This window comes from Pistacia vera, unplaced genomic scaffold, assembly GCF_008641045.1.
Source record: "Pistacia vera cultivar Batoury unplaced genomic scaffold, PisVer_v2 Contig83, whole genome shotgun sequence".
Classification (NCBI taxonomy): Eukaryota; Viridiplantae; Streptophyta; class Magnoliopsida; order Sapindales; family Anacardiaceae; genus Pistacia; species Pistacia vera.
The window spans coordinates 14,247-31,607 of record NW_022196701.1 but is presented as its reverse complement, the minus strand read 5'-3'; the positions used below and the strand labels follow the sequence as shown (position 1 = coordinate 31,607).

Here is a 17,361-nt window from a genome sequence, read left to right as displayed (position 1 = left end):
TATAATTTACAAACTGCTGTATTTTATTAGTTTAGCCATATTATTCATGAATTATATGTCTCAGCCATATTATTCGTGAATTATTTCCGTATTTTTTTCGTATCCAAATTTTTGCCAAAATTTTATAAATGTATTTTTCACTATTTGTCGTATCATACCCGTAAAATTTCTGTACCATTTTTGTGCTATACCCATATATTTGAAATGTTATATAGATTTTAACCAAATGATCCATGAAAAGTGCTAAAACTATGATTGATATAACCGTATTTTTCAAAACGTATTATTGACAATGTGTCGTATTAAAATTGTATATATCCGTACCGTATTTTTTCTATATCTGAATTTTATGACCGAATTTTTACAAAAATATTTTTCACCATTTATCGTATCATATTCGTAAAGTTTCCATACCTTTTTTTTTTGCTGTACCCATATTCGTTAGTAAATACGGGTACGGCAAAAAAAGGGTACGGAAATTTTACGGGTATAATACGGTAAACGGTGAAAAATACGTTTATAAAAATTCGGCCATAAAATTCGGATACGGAAAAAATACGGTACGGGTATATACGGGTTTAATACGGTACATTGTCAATAATACGTTTTGAAAAATACGGCAATATCAATCTTAGTTTTAATACATTTATGGACTACCTGGTTCTGAAAATTCATATTTTAAACATACCTATTGTTAAAGAAAATTAAAAAAAAAAAGTTAAATTCTTATTCCAAATATTACCATTATTTCAATACAAAATCAATAAATTAATAATAAATCAAAACAGAAAATTCTGTTCAAATTGGATAAGAAATATATTTAAAAAAAAAAAATCCTAATACAAGTGTATATTTCCTCTATTACCAAGGATCCTGTCCTTTTAAGGCTTTAATCACTCACATTGGCCATAATAATCACCCGAGGACCACACAAAATGTCGATTAAAATCCCTCATGAAAAGTCAAGTATATCCTTATAGCCTTCCCTAAACTTCCCAAAACCAAAAAGACAGAAAGAATAAAAAAAGAAAAGCAAAAGGTGGGTGTCACCGTAAATTCTCAATCCCATAAACCAAAAAAGACATCCTCCACTTTCCTTAAATTGTTTGGCTTGGAGTCCAGCCGAGCAGAACAGACCAGACAAAAAAAAAAAAAAAAAAAAAACCAACACGCTTCTCTACATCTTACTTTACCCTTTTTCTGTTTTTTTTTTTTTTTAACAAACAGATCTCACTTAACTACTCTGAACCAACTGCATTTTTGTTGTTCTAAAGCACTTCTTCTTCTTCTTCTTCTTCATCTATGGCTGGCTACAGAGCTGAAGATGACTATGATTACCTCTTCAAGGTGGTGTTGATTGGTGACACTAGTGTTGGCAAGTCTAATCTGCTTTCCAGGTTCACTAGGAACAAGTTTAGTCTCGAGTCTAAGTCCACTAGACAACCTTCCTCTTCCCCTTCTTATTCTTCGATTGCTTCTTCAAATACTAGTAATAAAGCTCTGTTACCTTCCTCTAGAAGCAGGAACTGAAGAAGAGAGATCTGAGATCTGTTTTGTTTTTTTTTTTTTTCAATAATTCGCGAATAGTTCGCGAATTATTCACGAATTATACGGGAAGTCTTATTATACGCGTATAATTCGGCAGATTTCATAAAATACGTATACGTATGTTTTATACGCGAATTATACGGTTGTCCGTACAATTTGCGTATAATACGCGTTTTTACTAACTAGGCCCATATTTACTAACTAGGATTACTTAAAAGAACAGCATAAGAACCCTAAGGGTTTGCTTGGGAGTTTTTTTTTTCACTGGTTTTGGGGGGTTTTTAATTAGACTGGTTTTGAGGTGTTTAAAAACCCTTACTTGCCAGATTTTTAATAAACTGGTTTTGACTGGTTTAAAAACCCTTCAAAACCAGTGTAGTGTAATTTTGAGGGGTTTATAAAACACCCCAAATTGGGGTGTTTTGGCTGGTTTAAAAATTTTATCCCAAAAAACCCCTTTCCACTAAATGATAATAATCCCTTTGCTGCGCACAAATCTTTTGCTACTGTTGATTTCTCTCTCTTACAAAGTGAGTGAATGGTTTTAATTTGTGAGTGAATGTTTTTAATTTGCTGCACACAACTCATTTAATGGGATCCGTTTTGTTTTTTTTCAGTTTTGTTAAATGGGAGATGTGAAGAAGAATGGTGGTTATTGATAAGTGTAGTGCATTTTTCTAGTGGAGATGTTTAAAGAGAATTTGTATAATGAAGTGTACTGATAAGTGTAGTGCAGTTTTGTGAAGTGGAGATGTTAAAGAAAATGTGTATAATGGAGTGGTATGAAAGTGTGGTGCAGATTGTTTAAAGGGAGATGATAAGAGAAGTGTGTAATTGGGTTGGTACTGATATGTTTGTCTTTTTTGTTTTTGTCAGTTTTGTTAAATGGGCTTCCTATAAATACTTTACTCTTTAGCTCTCTCTTGTTCTTCGTTTTTCCCTTATTTTTCTTTCTTCGGTGATTCTAAAATTCTTCAAGGATGACTGTGTTTTGAATATTTGTTCCCACAGTTTTCTGACATCCTAAAAAAATAGTCACCTGTTTGTTTTTGTCAGTTTTGTTAAATCATCCCTGTTGTGCATTCATCATCTCTAACACCTATCATACCATCAAAATACACCTAAAATTTTAAACCAGATTTGAATTCCTGCTTCTCAAGCCATTACAGCAGTAGATGCCTCTAACCCGGCATGAACATTAGCTTCAAAATCTTTCATCCGAACTATTGCAGCTGCATAATCAAAAAGGTTTTAAAAGTAATATGGAGTGTGCTCGTAACCCAAACCTATAGAGTCAGCAAAAGAGAGTGTTTTAATTTTATGGGCACATATGTAAATTTATCATTTAAAAAAACGGTCAGAACCGTTGGAAATAAACTCCCAAGCACAGGTTAGGTGTTTTAAAAACCGTTACTAAAAACCCCTCAAAACCGCTACGTGGTTTACCCTCAAAACCGCTACCATAAAACTCCCAAGCAGGCCCTAAGGGTCTGCTATGAGTTTCAAGGTAGCGGTTTGAGAGAAACATCGTCTCGGTTTGGGGGTAAACCACCGTAACGGTTTTGAGGGGTTTTTAGTAGCGGTTTTTAAAACACCCAACCTATGCTTGGGAGTTTATTTCCAACGGTTCTGACAATTTTTTAAAATTATAAATTTACATATATATCCATAATTTAAAACCCTCTCTTTTGCTGAATTAACTTTGATAAATACAAATAATGCCTACATTTTGGCTCAACTTTAAACATTTGCTTAATTCAATTTTCACAACACAGCTTTTTAACTTTATAATTATTCAATTCCTACATCAAAAGTAAAACATGTGAGCCATAAGTAATATATTTGCTTATATATCTTCGAAAGAATTATAAATTCATTCTTTTGTGCAGTAGTTAACATCTATCTCTCTTTGGATCCTTTTTGTTTGTCTACCCTTTTGCCGTGTATAAAAACATGAAAAGAGAAAGCCTATCTTCCTTTTTGGCGATTATCTTATTACTAATTCCATCACTTGCTCTCTTCCACGCAAATTTTTGATTCTCAATGCTCTTTATTTTGCTCATTCTTTCGAGGACACTGTTAAAGTTTACACTACAATCCAACTTGTGTGCTAGAGAGAAGTGAACAGCAATGACAGATTAAAACCATTCATGTGCGGCAAAGGGCTTTGTGTGCAGCAAATTAAAACCATTCGTGTGCAGCAGCAAGAGAATTGTGTGTTAGAGAGAAGTGAACAGCAATGACAGATTTGAGAGATTTGTGTGCTAGAGAGAATCTACAGCAGCGACAAATTTGTAAAAGGGAGTGGAATAGTGTTTTCTGGGGATAAAAGTTTTAAACCAGTGAAAATACCTTGATTTGGGGTATTTTATAAACTCCTCTAAAGTACATTACATTGGTTTTGGGGGGTTTTTAAACCTCTCAAAACTAGCCTATTAAAAATCTGGTAAGTGGAGGTTTTTAAATACCACAAAACTAGTTTAATTAAAAACCTCCTAAAACCAGTAAAAAAAACTCCCACGCAGACCCTAAAAGTAAAAAGAACCGAACTATACCAACTAAAACCCTGCTTCCTCTCTCTTCGATTGGCAACGAGCTTCTCAGTTCTCTGTGAAAACATTAACTGGCCAAAAAGACATCTAATCTCTCTCAGTATTGATACGGTACGCTATCTACACAATCTTACAAATGAGTGTCTCTAATCAGAGTTAAATGTCGCAATTTAGAAATCTATCAAAACCAAAATCTTTTAATTTTTTTTTTTATTATTTCAACTAAACCTGAATTTATTATTATTATTATTATTATTTTTGTGTTCTTGAAATTATAAAGCTAATAATTTTATTAATTTTTGTTGATTTTGAGGCTTCATAATTATTTTTACAATTGTAATCGGTGTTTAGGGTTTTAAGACTACGAGCTCTTTTAATCGTTCATGATTGATTATTTGTAATGTGAAACAAGTGTTATTGATTTTACTTTTAGTTTTCTCAACTTAATGTTAATGTTGTTTGATTCATATGTTTAATTTGTTTATTTTGCACTTCTGGTAGAGGAGCTGTAGTTTGGTTTCTTTAGCAATGACTTATCACCATAGCCTCTCGACCAGAGCAACGCCTATTGCCCGAGTTAATAGTCCCTCAATTAGCTACATTCATCATGATCACGATCGCAGACAGAACTCTCCTGACGAAATTTTGTCCCAGCAAAAAATTCATAACTTTATTTAGCCAAGCTTCTTTGGAAACAGCTTCTGCGATTCATATGGATCTGGTGGTTTGTTCCCTGGTAAAAGAATTTCACAATTTGTTCTTGGGCCAAGTGCGGGTTCTGCTTATTGTCGGTATATGTCAAGTACCGTTGGTGATGGGTCGAAAAACATTGAATTGATGAGTGATGTGGCAGAGGTTTTGAAGGATACAACTGTACAAGCGGTTGCTAACCAGGCCCCGGCGGTGAATGAAGTTGCTGCTGCTGCTGCTGCTGATTCTTTCTTACCCGTTGCAGCGTTGCAGCACTTTAATGATATGGTGCATAACTTCACCGGCTTTACCTGGTAAGGAACTATTTGCATTTGTTTAGTTGATATCCGAATGGAATGCACGCTAAGAATGTTAATAATTTAAAATAAGTTCTTAACTTATGACTTATGTTCTCATGACCAATGATAATCTGAGCTAGTTTAGTGTTATTGAGGAATATGTTGGATTTTGCTTCTTTAATAAAATAAATTTATAACTAAAGAATATGCTCTTTGAAAATGCAATATCTCATATTTTGTTATTTAGTTTATAATACTAGCAAGGTTTTTATAAGATGCCATGGATTTTTTTTTTTCCTTTTACTTTTGTGTGTGTGTATTGATTATTAATTTTATCAGGTGGGCTTCCATAGTTGTGACTACTCTTTTGATTGGAAGCGCGACACTTCCACTTTGGGTTCATCAACTTTAAGCATCTTCAAAACTGATAGTATGTTACTGCAAGGGTTTTGTCTCTTATGTGATATACGTTTTGAAAACTATGGAACTGAAATTCCATTTTTATACCAATCAATTCTAGAAAGAGGGTGTTCATCCTTCTTGCCATGTCTAAAAGGGAAGGACTAGTGGTCTGAGTTAATATATGATCGTTTTTGGTTCCACCACAACTATTTCTTTTTTGACATTGCTCTGTTATATATGCATGCTAATCTTTGTTATTCATGTTTGCTCTGCAGTTATTGAGACCACAACTGCACGGAATCATGCAACAGTTGAAGGATAAGTATCATGGTTGTTTGTTCTGTATTATGTTATCAATTGCTGGATCATTGGCCTCCTACAGACACTAAGTTGTGCATATTTTGCAGAATACTTTGGACCATATTTTCTGACCTGGGTCATCTCTGCCCCTCCTCCTGATTATCTGAGTTTGTATATGTAGAATTCTTTCTATCACCTTTTTTTTTTCTTGCTTTCCAAAGATGACACCAAGAAGTATCAATTCATATGAACTTACACACTATCTATGATAATCATCTCTTGGTTGTTTAGGTCTTATAGGCGTACTAGCTCAAAGCCCCTTTGAAATTGCTAATCACACTCAATGCTTGAAATGTAAAACCTGTGGTCATATGTTATGTTCGCAATATCTAGGTAGATTTTTAAACCAGGATGGTGGAATCTATGACAAATATGTTGCGCTGTTGTAGAAAGTTTTTTTAGGAGATTTTTTTTCACAATAGACTTTCCCCTGTGACTACCGTGAGGGTTGATGTACTGCAAAAAATATTCTTTCTGATACATTAACCGTGAGTCTGTAGTTGAGAGTCAAAAACAAATAGGGAAGCTTTTCAAGGAGTGAGCAGCTTTTCCATGTTCTTTTTAGGGGAACCCTTGACAATTAATTTGTGGGTGGCTTTCATTGCTTATTTAGTTATAGGCACCACAATGTTTGAATGTTGATAGAGATTACTAGAAACAATGGTCACTCCCCTCCTCAAGCCAACATACACACAGAGACAGAGACTTTTTATATGCCCTCTATTGGGGTAGGGATGCTCATGACTATCAACAAAAAAAAAAAAAAAAGTTCAGAATCTCAAGTGCAATTAGTCTGTGTTAGAGAACCATCTACTTGGAATTACATGTCTCATTTAAAGACAGATTTTGGTCAAATTGATGATGTAATTGCCTCGTCTAAGTATAATATTTGTGAATTAGAAACTGAAAGCTGCATTTGAAAAACGAGGGGAAAAAAAAAAATTCCTGTCAGAAAGCATTGTCTTCATGAGATGTCAACTCTATTTAAACTACATGGTTTATCAGTACAGCGTTTTATCAAAGTTGGAATGCAGTTTGTAATTTCTTAATGATTCAAAAACGCTGTTTGTTTGCATGTACTTTTGTGTCCATTCTCCACTAGTGAATTTTATTTTCTCAAACATTCTTGTTTATCAGTTGTAGCTTGGAGTTGCAGATATGGTGTTAATCCATTTACTCCATATATAGGGCTCTTTATTTGAGGTGCTATTTCTATCAGTTCTTTCTTTGCGGTAAGAGTTCGTTTTGCAATAATATCCACCAAATAATTGATTAAACCTGTCTTTTACCTTTTTTTCTTTTGTTATATAGTAACTTCCTCCTCCCCCCAACACATTGCAAACATGGCAGAGAAAGTTCCTTCTTTAAAAAATGGTGGAGCATTCTGGTTTACAAATCTCTGTGGTCCTGATAGTTTTTACATTTTCCCAATCTTAACTGGGCTGACTTTGTTGATTATAGTAGAGGTAGGCCTCTGTTTTGAGAGACAAGGTTGAACTAAATTAATGCATAATTTTGTATTGATAGTCATGGTGGGGCTTCAGACCTACAGTTCAATAGTGGACTGTATTTGTTTTATCAGTTTTGCCATGTTCAGATTTTTTATTGTGTTTTAATTAACTTATATTGGACTTTCTCAGCGCAACTTACATGGAATGATAGGAGATCCTGCAAATGACTATTTGAAAAATGTTTTAAAGGCATTTGCTATTTGTTCGGCTCCATTGACAAATGACAATGTATTTACCACAGGTAATACTGCCATTTTAAGTGTCCCAATGCAACATAGGCTTTTGCTAGCAAGGCCTTCAGTTATTAAAAATGGTAAATTAGATCGATCCCCTTGCTAATCAAAACATTGAAGATAAAGTAAATGATCTCAAGTTGCCCTTTTACATATTTTTCTGGGTAGTCTAATATTCATAACTGTTGATAAAAAAAGTGGCGATTAGTACATAACTTTGTCTATATTATTTTGTTTTATTGTAATATGGTTTTAATGTCAGTTTCAACTATCAATGAATTGTTGTATTTGACTCTGCAAGCAATATTTTGTTATTGGATTACATCAAAGCTATTTTCTATCATGTGTGGATTTTGTGAGATTTTTTCACTTTCTAACTTATGAGTTATTTAATTGATATTCATTACGTTGTTATTTCTATGAAAGAGAGAAGTGAAACATTACTTACACCAAGAGATTGTTTTTATTATTTTGTTTTTCCTGTGCACTGTCAAAAGTTCACTAGGGAAATTGATTATGACCTTGCAAAATGTTCACTTCCGTTCTTAAATATTTGATTCTCTGTTAAACTTTCAGTGCTTAAAGCTCCGGGGGTCAAGAAATTCTTAGGTGTTCCTCAAATATCTGTGGCTCCACCAACTACTACTGCTCCACCCAAATGAATTGTTTGTATTTTTAGATGTTCAATTCTCCTCTTAAATCTACGAAAGTTTCGACTCCTTTTTAAGTTTATGTTGGTGACTCAAATTCCTGTAATTGGGTAGCGGAAATTGGCTTCCTGCAATAATTTCTCTGACTTTGACATTTATAATATTTGAAAGAAAATTATCTTAGAAAACTGGGCCCTGTGATTTGAAGAGTTATTACCTTATTAATTAAAAGAGTTGTGTGCAATGTTTTGATAACCGGCTCGGGGTGAAACTGGAATAAGTGATTGGACCTCAGGTTGATCGATTGAATTAGTGTTATGTTACTATCTTAACGTTAACATGATGATATCATCCAACATGAAAAATTGAAAAAAAAAAAAAAAAAATTAATCTTATGACAAAATAAAATCTGAAGTTGTCAGGTTTGATGTCTACTTGATGATGTCATCCAACTTGAAAAATTGAAAAAAAATTAATTCTATGACGAAATAAAATCTAAAATCAAAAGAACGCTAACAAAAATAGTAAATCAAAGATCAAGTTATAAACAAAATAAACTAAAAATTAATGTCCAAATCAAGTTCAATTTCAAGGTCAATTTCCAAAATTTGCTCAAACCAATGATGTTGAATCCATTCTGAATTGAACATTCACACCATCATCATCATCTACAAAAATTCCAACAAAAAATAAAATTATTAGTTAAAACTTATGATTTTAAACTAATTTAATTTAAAATAATTATCAAGTTGATGACACTTATCTTTGTTGACTGAGGTTCTCCATAGCTTTTAGATGGAACTAACTGAGCTTTCTTCTCCATCTCCTTGGCTTTACCCTATAGCATCGAGTAAAGCCCACGTATGATCGAGGTTGCCCCAATTATGCTGAAATAATTTGTCAAATTTACTCTCGGATGTGATATATTTGTATGGAAACAATAATATGTCAAACAAAATCAAGTTCTTCAAGTTCCCTCAAACATACATTAATTTTTCAAATTGAAAATTAATGATGCTTTTATAAGATCATTTTAAGAATCAATGCCATTGTATTCATTCATTCATGAATTAATAATATTCAATATGTGAGGCTGAATAATCAATTAAAGTGATGTCATATCCTTGAAAGAAAGAAGAGAATGTATTAATTAATGATATTTATATACCTTCCAATGTACAGGGTCTCCTCCAGTAATAACGATCCAGCTAAAACTACTAACACAAGCCAGAGAGGGTTAAATACAGATACAAACAGAGGTCGCCTCATTTGCACACACCAAAAGGTCAAGGTCATCATCAAACCAGCCGAAATAATTCCCTGAAACGCGTACAATCGTTAATCATTACACATCGAACTATACCACAAGAGGAGAACGCTGGTCATTTTCCCTAGCCAAATATAATGGAAACAGGTATGGAGTATTAAGGGTAACTTACTGTATAAACTACAGTGATAAGCCTAATATTTAAGCCCAACTTCCATTGACCCCAATGTTTTTCCGTACTAAGGGCACAAACATCCGACTCTATTGCTGCCATTAGAAACACCAAAGCTGTGATTGAGTACTGACATGGGTATTGTTCACTCATTTTAGCCTGTAAGTACAAACAAATAAATTGATATGATGATTATTCTCAGTTTCCGAATGAGATTTCTTGATCCAAATCCAACCAATTTGCAACAACAAACAACACAAAATTATGCCCTAAACTCAAGCTTAAATTCGGCCAAATACAAATGGAGGCAATGTCACACTTACTTGCAATTTTAGGTTAAGACAAGAATGAACACTTCAAGCATAAAGGAATTCTCCACCAACTTGAATCGATTCACCACCAAATCTCCTTACCAAGACTTGGATAAAGAAATCTTAATAAGAACACAAAGTTCTCTCAATGGTTAAACCAAGTTTTTGATATTTCATGAACTAACTTTCACAAGGAGAATAGTTGCCTTTATATAGGCAATTACAAGGTTAAAAGAGTAATCAACAAATACAATACAAGAAAATNTTTTTTTTTTTTTCTTTTTTAAAGCTTCAATAATTTCTTTTAGTGTTTTTCTAATCTAATCAATAATCAACCTCTGATTCGTTAGACTTGCATGCACTTTTAAGCCCAGGATTTAATTTCAGCTAATTTCTTTTTTTGAATCATTTTCTCATTCTTTGTAAGTTGAAGAACTAAATAGTTGAGTTGCCAATGGAAGATTTAAAGATAATTTAAGCGTTATTGATGAAGTAGTAGCTGGATTTTTATTTTTTTTTATTTTTATTTTTAATTTTAATTTCTTTTGGTTTTGTTTGTCCGGGTTGTTTATTTTACTTGAATTCTTGGTGGGTATTTGATTTCACATGCCGTCATGTGATTTTCTTGGTTTTATTTTGAAGGGTTTTTTGCAACCGGATCCGTTTCTTAATGAATTGACTAGCATGTTTGAGCGTAATAGAGAGAATGGCTCTGTTTGGGTTACTTTCAAACGCTGTAAGTGTTTATTTATTTATTTTCTTCATGTTATGTTATGTTTTCATTTTGTTGGTTTTAGTTAAGGTGGGTTGCAAAATTATGAGGTTTTTGGGTGTTTGCCCGTTATGTTGATTGTTGTTCGTGTGTTCTCGTGTGTTTTAAGCGTCAATGAAGTCTAAGGTTCAAACAAATAAAATGACGACTTCAGGAGAAGCCATTGAGTATCGATGCCTCATCCGTGCAACTGATGGGAAACAAAAGATTTCTACAACAGTATGTCTCGCTTTCTGTATTTTTTTTTCATATACATTTTACAGATCTTGAGAGAATATGGGATATGATAGGCTGTTGCATTGTCATTCGTATTTGCATCTAGTTAGATGTTGTTACATAATTTTCGTGTTGAAGTATACCAAGCAAAGTGATGGTTATGATAAGTGAAAGATAAAGTTAGTGCATTTATGGTATGGTTTTACTGAATCTGCATATGAATTGTGTAATTGACATGAGGAAAGGAGCTTTGTATAAGAATTTGTAAACAATGGTGCAAGAGCACCAACATCTCACATCATTTCTCATTCTGTTTGCTGTTATTTTATTTTATTTATTTTTAAAATTATAACTGATAGACTTTGCACTGAATTAGAAAGGGGAGGTAAAACTGTTTGTTGTAATTTGTTGTTGGTTTCTCCCTATGAGTTTTCTATTTATCTTCTAGCATTTCTAATCACCCACCAATGAGAAGCATCTCCCTTTAACAAATAATTAAAAATCTTGACTTGTTTTATTGTACGTTTGCTAGCTTTGAATTTGTCTCTGGAAGGAGGTATTTTGGTGCCTAAGTATGTCTTTACAGCCTTGTAGATTTGGTTTTTTACTAGGCATCAGAGTTTGTTTATGACTATGGCCAGTTGAGATAAGCAATTGTTGAAGAGTTTAAGGAAGTGAAACAAGGAGCAGTATTGGATTTCATGGGCGAAAAAACTTGGGCTGTTGAGACATATTAGGCAGCAAAATCACCTTCCAACGACAGACTCAAATTTCACAATCTTGAGAAAGAACATTTCAAGGTTGTTGATTATAAAGGTAGATTGATTTTCACTGGTGGTATTATTCAAAAAAATAAAATAGAAATAGAGAAGCCATAGGTAGAAAACCAAGATTCATTTTATAATTAATCAATGCTGTTAGCAATGAATAACCAAAGCCTTTATCTAGTTTAAGAGATAGAATTCTAATCCTGATTAAATATGAAATAAAGTTTAAAACAACTCGAGGACAAAATAAATTTTTAAATCAATCTTGACAAATCAATCAATAAAGCAAAAAGCTCAATTAACCTTAACCTATCCTATTTATCCTACATCAAGTTATATATTCTGGCATAGTGGGACTGTGAGTGGTTCCTAACTAGGTACTGCCTGGCCCTCCTTTTTCTCTGCACACTTCGGCTTCACACACCAGCTTAAGAAAAAAGGAAATGATTTTGCTGTTTGTTCATGTTTGCCTACAACCTGTTTGATTGTAGCCTAGAAATATCTCATAGCATGGATCTCCACTTCACAATGCTGTTTCGTGTCAGTGTCTTGTGTGACATTTAGTGAAATGAAAAATCCAGCTATCATTTAAACTACCAAAACTTGTGTTATCACAAAGGATAAACTAGAGGAAGGGTTTGAAGTACTTTCTCTATGCTAACATATATTTAAACGATGTAGATGCTTTTCTTATTCCCTTTATAGCTTACCACTAATAGAAATCTAACATTTTATTTTTCTTTCAGCTGCCAAAATTCCTGAATTGAGCTTTTAAATTGTGTGATTGTATCTTAGTAGGAAGATTTATTAATTAATATTGATTGTTTAAACATTTTATTTTTCTTTTGGGTGCCCAAATTCCTAAGTTTGTGAGAATTTTGGTTGTGTAATTGTATCCTGGTAAGAAGATTTTAAGTGACGTGGATACTGGGGACTTGATCAGATACAGTTATCAAAATTTTGTTCAGTAATAATTATAATGTATATTACAAGAACATTGATTCTCAATTCTTTGCCTAGTAGGCATGATCATATGAGGCAATAGTTTTTCCTCTTGCTCTTCCTCTCTATTTATGTTTCTCCTGGCTAACGGCTGCCCCTGATTTTGTTGAAAAGGTTGGGGCGAAGGATCACCAGCGCTTTCAAGCTTCTTACGCTACTCTTCTCAAGGCTCACATGGCAGCTCTAAAGAAGAGGGAGAGGAAGGACAAGAAAAAGGCTGCAGAGGGAGATAAAAAGGACGGAGGTTCAAAGAAAAAGCCGAAGAGAGTGTGAACAAGTCTCTTGCTACCGACACCTCTGTATAAACTGGGAAAGCTTTTAATTTTCTTCTGATATTTGGTACTGGGATCTTTTGCTTAAATGGAAAGAAAAGATCATACAGAAGTTCTTTCAATTTTGAACTATAACGGAGGTACACGATACGGGATTTTGTTTCACAGCCCCTTTTGAAATGTGATTTCCATTCTCTGATCAGGTTGAATGTTATCTGGAAAAATATGCAGCCGGTCTGTTTTCAGCCTTTTGCGTTGTAGATTTTTTTGATCCAGAATTTCATGAAATTGAAATTGGCATTAGAAGATTGGATGAATGATTTTGTTTGCTCAGTAGAATGTGATTAAATTGCCTTCATCTATGGGCACATCTTTTTGATTATTTTGTTCTTGGGTCATAAATGTTTTATATTAGAGTTCAGAAGGGTAAACACCATTTTCTACACTAAATCCTCCACTCTTCATGCTTGCAATTTGAAAACATGCCCATCAAACTTGTAGTGACTTTAATAGTAGCAATTTATTACAATTTCTACAACTTCGTGGAAATTTGTCAAAATTTCTGTCAAGGAATATACTTTGGGGCTGATTCCATAAGCTAGACAAGAAACATCATTCTATTGTTTGGATTCTACCTTCATTCCATGAAATAGTTTAGAAGCAAATAATATCCATCAGAAAATTGTACTAATATCATATACACAAGGAAGTTATAAATGCTCCTTCTGTTTCCATCTCTTCAGCTTTAGCTAAATAACTATGCAACCCGTTGTAGTTTCAGCCTTCAGGTGGGATTGATTGATGGGGAAGTGCCTCAGGATGCAGAAATAAACAGTGAATGTATTCATTCCGGTAATATTACACGACCAGTACATTAAGAAAATAGAGAGAGCTGGGAATCTCTTGTAGCCTCTGCACCTTAACAAATCCCCAAAGTGAAAGAATAATTGTCTATAAAGTGAAATGAAACTTCTGAAATGTAAGTTCAGTTTCTGTCACTGGAAACATACAAGAATTTTTGCAGCTTCGAGGCATTTAAACTATTTCCATGTTTAAAGCCTGAAGAAACATGGAAAGGTTTAGATTGTTTTTCATGTTTCTGTCATATTGTGCTTAACCTGCCACTTTCACTTGGATGAGAAAATCTGGACAGAAACTTTCTATTGTCCAGCAAATGAACAAAACTTTTCCGACTCTTGGCAACCTAAAATGCAAGTCTTGAATCTTAAGTCGATTAAAGTTTCAACTGCTATACAAGAATTGCTATAAGCTAACAATACAACATCAAAATTGATCTTCGTCATCTCGGGAAACAAAAAAGTATTAATGCTAGTCTCACCTTAAAAGTAGCACAAGTTTGCAAGATGAGCAGGAAGAGAAATAAGGGAAAGGCGAAAGGGAAAGATGATTGCCACAAAATATGGGATTATAATCCATCATCATTATCGTTATCATTATCATTATCGTCATCGTCTTCCTCTTCTTCTTGTGATTCCATGTAAGCCTCAAGCAAACGCCTGTACTTCTCTGGATTGTCATACCATGTAGGGGTATTAATAATTGCTTTTTCCAACCAATACTTATCATCGTAAGATTCCTCCGGCTTGAAATTTTCCAGGAAACTTTCCCACCATTCCATTGCATTTGTTAAACGAACACTCTTGTAACCTCTTCCAAAGAGATACTTCAGGTAGTCCCTTGCTAACAGAGTCAGCTCCTCACCAGTAAGGATGTACATATACTGCAATGAATCAAGTAAGATAGTGATTATGGGAAGGTTACACCATTTCTGAACTTGGAAAAATCAAAACCTAAATGTCTTTTCTCAGGACATTACAATAAAGCATATAATATACTCAATGTAGCAAAGATGAAGGGAAAAAAACATTTTACCACAAATATAATGCCAAGTGTTGCTAATATGACTTGTGCAGTTTCATCTATGATCCCACCCCAGCCTTCATCCTCTGAATCACCAGAACCATCCCCACCACCACCACCACCACCACCACCACCACCACGTGGTGGACTTTTGCCACCACTTCCATCAAAGTATTCTTTCTTCTCCATCTGCTGCCGAAGCATACCCTCTACAGACTGTCCCTTAGTGAAGTTTCCCAAATTTCCCATAGCTTTCCCAAAAGCATCCCACGGAGATTTCTGATGAAAGATAAATGGTCAGATGTACATAATTTTATGGACAGCAACGCTACTTTCCGACAAAAATTTGAGCATCTCATGCACCATCCTCTCAGCTCTAACAAGATGGTGAGGCCTCCATACTGTGAGCTTTGGAAAATAAAATGACCTCTTTATTTTCTAATTATTATTTTTTAACAAAAGATTGGTTTTCCCATTATTCCTTTGCAGATTCAGTATGTAATAATTGATATCAAAATAAAAATAATTAAAAAAAAAAAAAAAAAGCAGACATTCTTGCAATGACAGAAACAAGTTTTCACAAGGGATAAACAGTGCATAAAGAAGTAAAATTGAATGCATCAATAAGATGCAACTGACCACTAAGAATAAACAAGACATTTAGCATCAAGAATAAAGTTAATGTACTTCAACACTTAAGCTTGTTCTAAAACTTAACAGCATAGAGCTTATGCTAATAAATAGACAAGCTGAAAATGTATTTTACAATTCTTTATCTTTTCTATTTAAACAAAAAAGATACTTTATGGTGGACTTTTGTGCATAAAGTTACAATTTACAATGCAGTTAATTCCAATCATCAATAAACCAGGTCATAACCAAGAGACAGCCCACTCAGAATATCAGAACTTTGTGGCTGCAAGAAGGGAAATAACAGCAGAAAACCAATCATTTGTATTTCCTTCTTTTCTTTCATTTAGAAAAGACATAGAAATCCCTTGAATCTATTTAGCAAATTCCAGCTTGAAAATGCATCCCCATTGAGCCCTATGATAATCTCTGAGTTACAGAGGAGAATAGTGGCATTTCCTCTAGTAAGTGGCAAAGAGAATACCTCACGAAGGGAAGCCACAGGCCTAACCCCTTGACTAATTCATAGGGGTTGCTAATTCCAACTAGTTGAAGTACATTCCCATCCTATCATGAACTTATATCAAACACATTATCACCAACAAACAAACACTTACATTGAAAGGGCTTCTTTCTTACCGTATCTTCAGACTTGTCTTTATCACCAAACAAGCAAACAACTGTGCTTCCTTGCCAAGATTTTAACCGAGGTGCACATTGCTTATATGTTAGTTTCAATAATGTCCCATGTGTCGTACCAGGTACAAGCTGCAATTGGGATCTATTTGGGAGAGTTACACAAGGCTTGCCTACACTAGTAGCCTGAATACAACTCATTCTTCACCAATCCTAATCCCACATAAAATTAACCTAAACAAACAAAACAAAAATCAAATTTCAGTAAACTGCAAGCATAATGATATGTGAAGTGCTAAACGATAACCCTAGAACTATGTTTTGATGTTTTGAGGCCATGGACAAAGCCCCAATAGAGCCTTCAAAATCACACTCTCAATCAATATTTCTTAGTCAATTTAAACATACAAAAAGCCAGAAAGGCAATATACTGAAATTAAAAACACTAATAACTTAAAAAAAAAAAAAAAAAAAAAAAGAAAAAGAAAAACCTATCTGAAAACCAGAACCCATTAACCCAAAGGCCTCCCCCTTACCAATTTTTTCATCATTTCATAAAACAACTATTTCCAAATAGGCTTGTTTCAGTGAAATAAGTTAATAATCATCTAATTAAGAGCAGGAAATAGAGGTGAGCAGCTCAAAAATCTCACCTTTATCCAACATTTCTAACTTGATTTTAACATAGCCAAGGCGATAAACTCAAATTCCAAACTTTAATAAATTTTAATTAAAAAAAAAAAAAAAAAAAAACCCTGAATGTCAAAACCACAAACCATTAACCCATTAAACAAACCCAAAGGCCTCCCTTCACCAATTCTTTTCACAATTTCATAAACCATTTTGTTTCAATTAGATTTATTTAAATAGATATATGTTCATAATCATCAAACTAAAATCATAAACAGGAATTCAGTCTGCTAATTCTAGCAAAAATGCTAAAAGGAACGCAAAAAAATGAGAGCTGAGAAGCTCAAAAATCTCAAAAAAGAAATAAAAAATAAACAAAGAAGGGAAAAAATGCAAAGTAGGGAAACCCACGTACCAGAAGAGAAGTAAAAGTTATATGATCGAGAGAGAGACAGCATGAGACTGGAGATTTTGAAGAAGGGAGGAAAGGAGAGTGTGAAGTGGCTATGGCGATGAGTCGAAACGATAACGAGAATTTCTAGATTGAGGTCAAGGAGATT

The 17,361-nt window shown here is 33.8% G+C and overlaps 2 protein-coding genes and 1 pseudogene across 2 annotated transcripts; 2 read left to right on the top strand and 1 right to left on the bottom strand.

The window, feature by feature from the left end:
* Positions 1-1,302: 1,302 nt before the first annotated feature.
* On the top strand, positions 1,303-8,431 carry LOC116118032 (annotated as a pseudogene).
* Positions 8,432-10,570: 2,139 nt separating this feature from the next.
* LOC116118035 (signal recognition particle 14 kDa protein-like) lies at positions 10,571-13,406 on the top strand. The gene is made up of 3 exons (XM_031404012.1): positions 10,571-10,731; positions 10,877-10,986; positions 12,867-13,406. The coding sequence occupies exons 1-3, from the start codon at positions 10,602-10,604 to the stop codon at positions 13,023-13,025; spliced, it is 399 nt and encodes a 132-aa protein (XP_031259872.1). The 5' UTR covers positions 10,571-10,601; the 3' UTR covers positions 13,026-13,406.
* Positions 13,407-14,126: 720 nt separating this feature from the next.
* Positions 14,127-17,361, bottom strand: LOC116118034. The gene is made up of 4 exons (XM_031404011.1): positions 17,217-17,361; positions 16,175-16,405; positions 14,918-15,184; positions 14,127-14,765 (listed from the first exon to the last, which is right to left on the bottom strand). The coding sequence occupies exons 2-4, from the start codon at positions 16,370-16,372 to the stop codon at positions 14,451-14,453; spliced, it is 780 nt and encodes a 259-aa protein (XP_031259871.1). The 5' UTR covers positions 16,373-16,405; positions 17,217-17,361; the 3' UTR covers positions 14,127-14,450.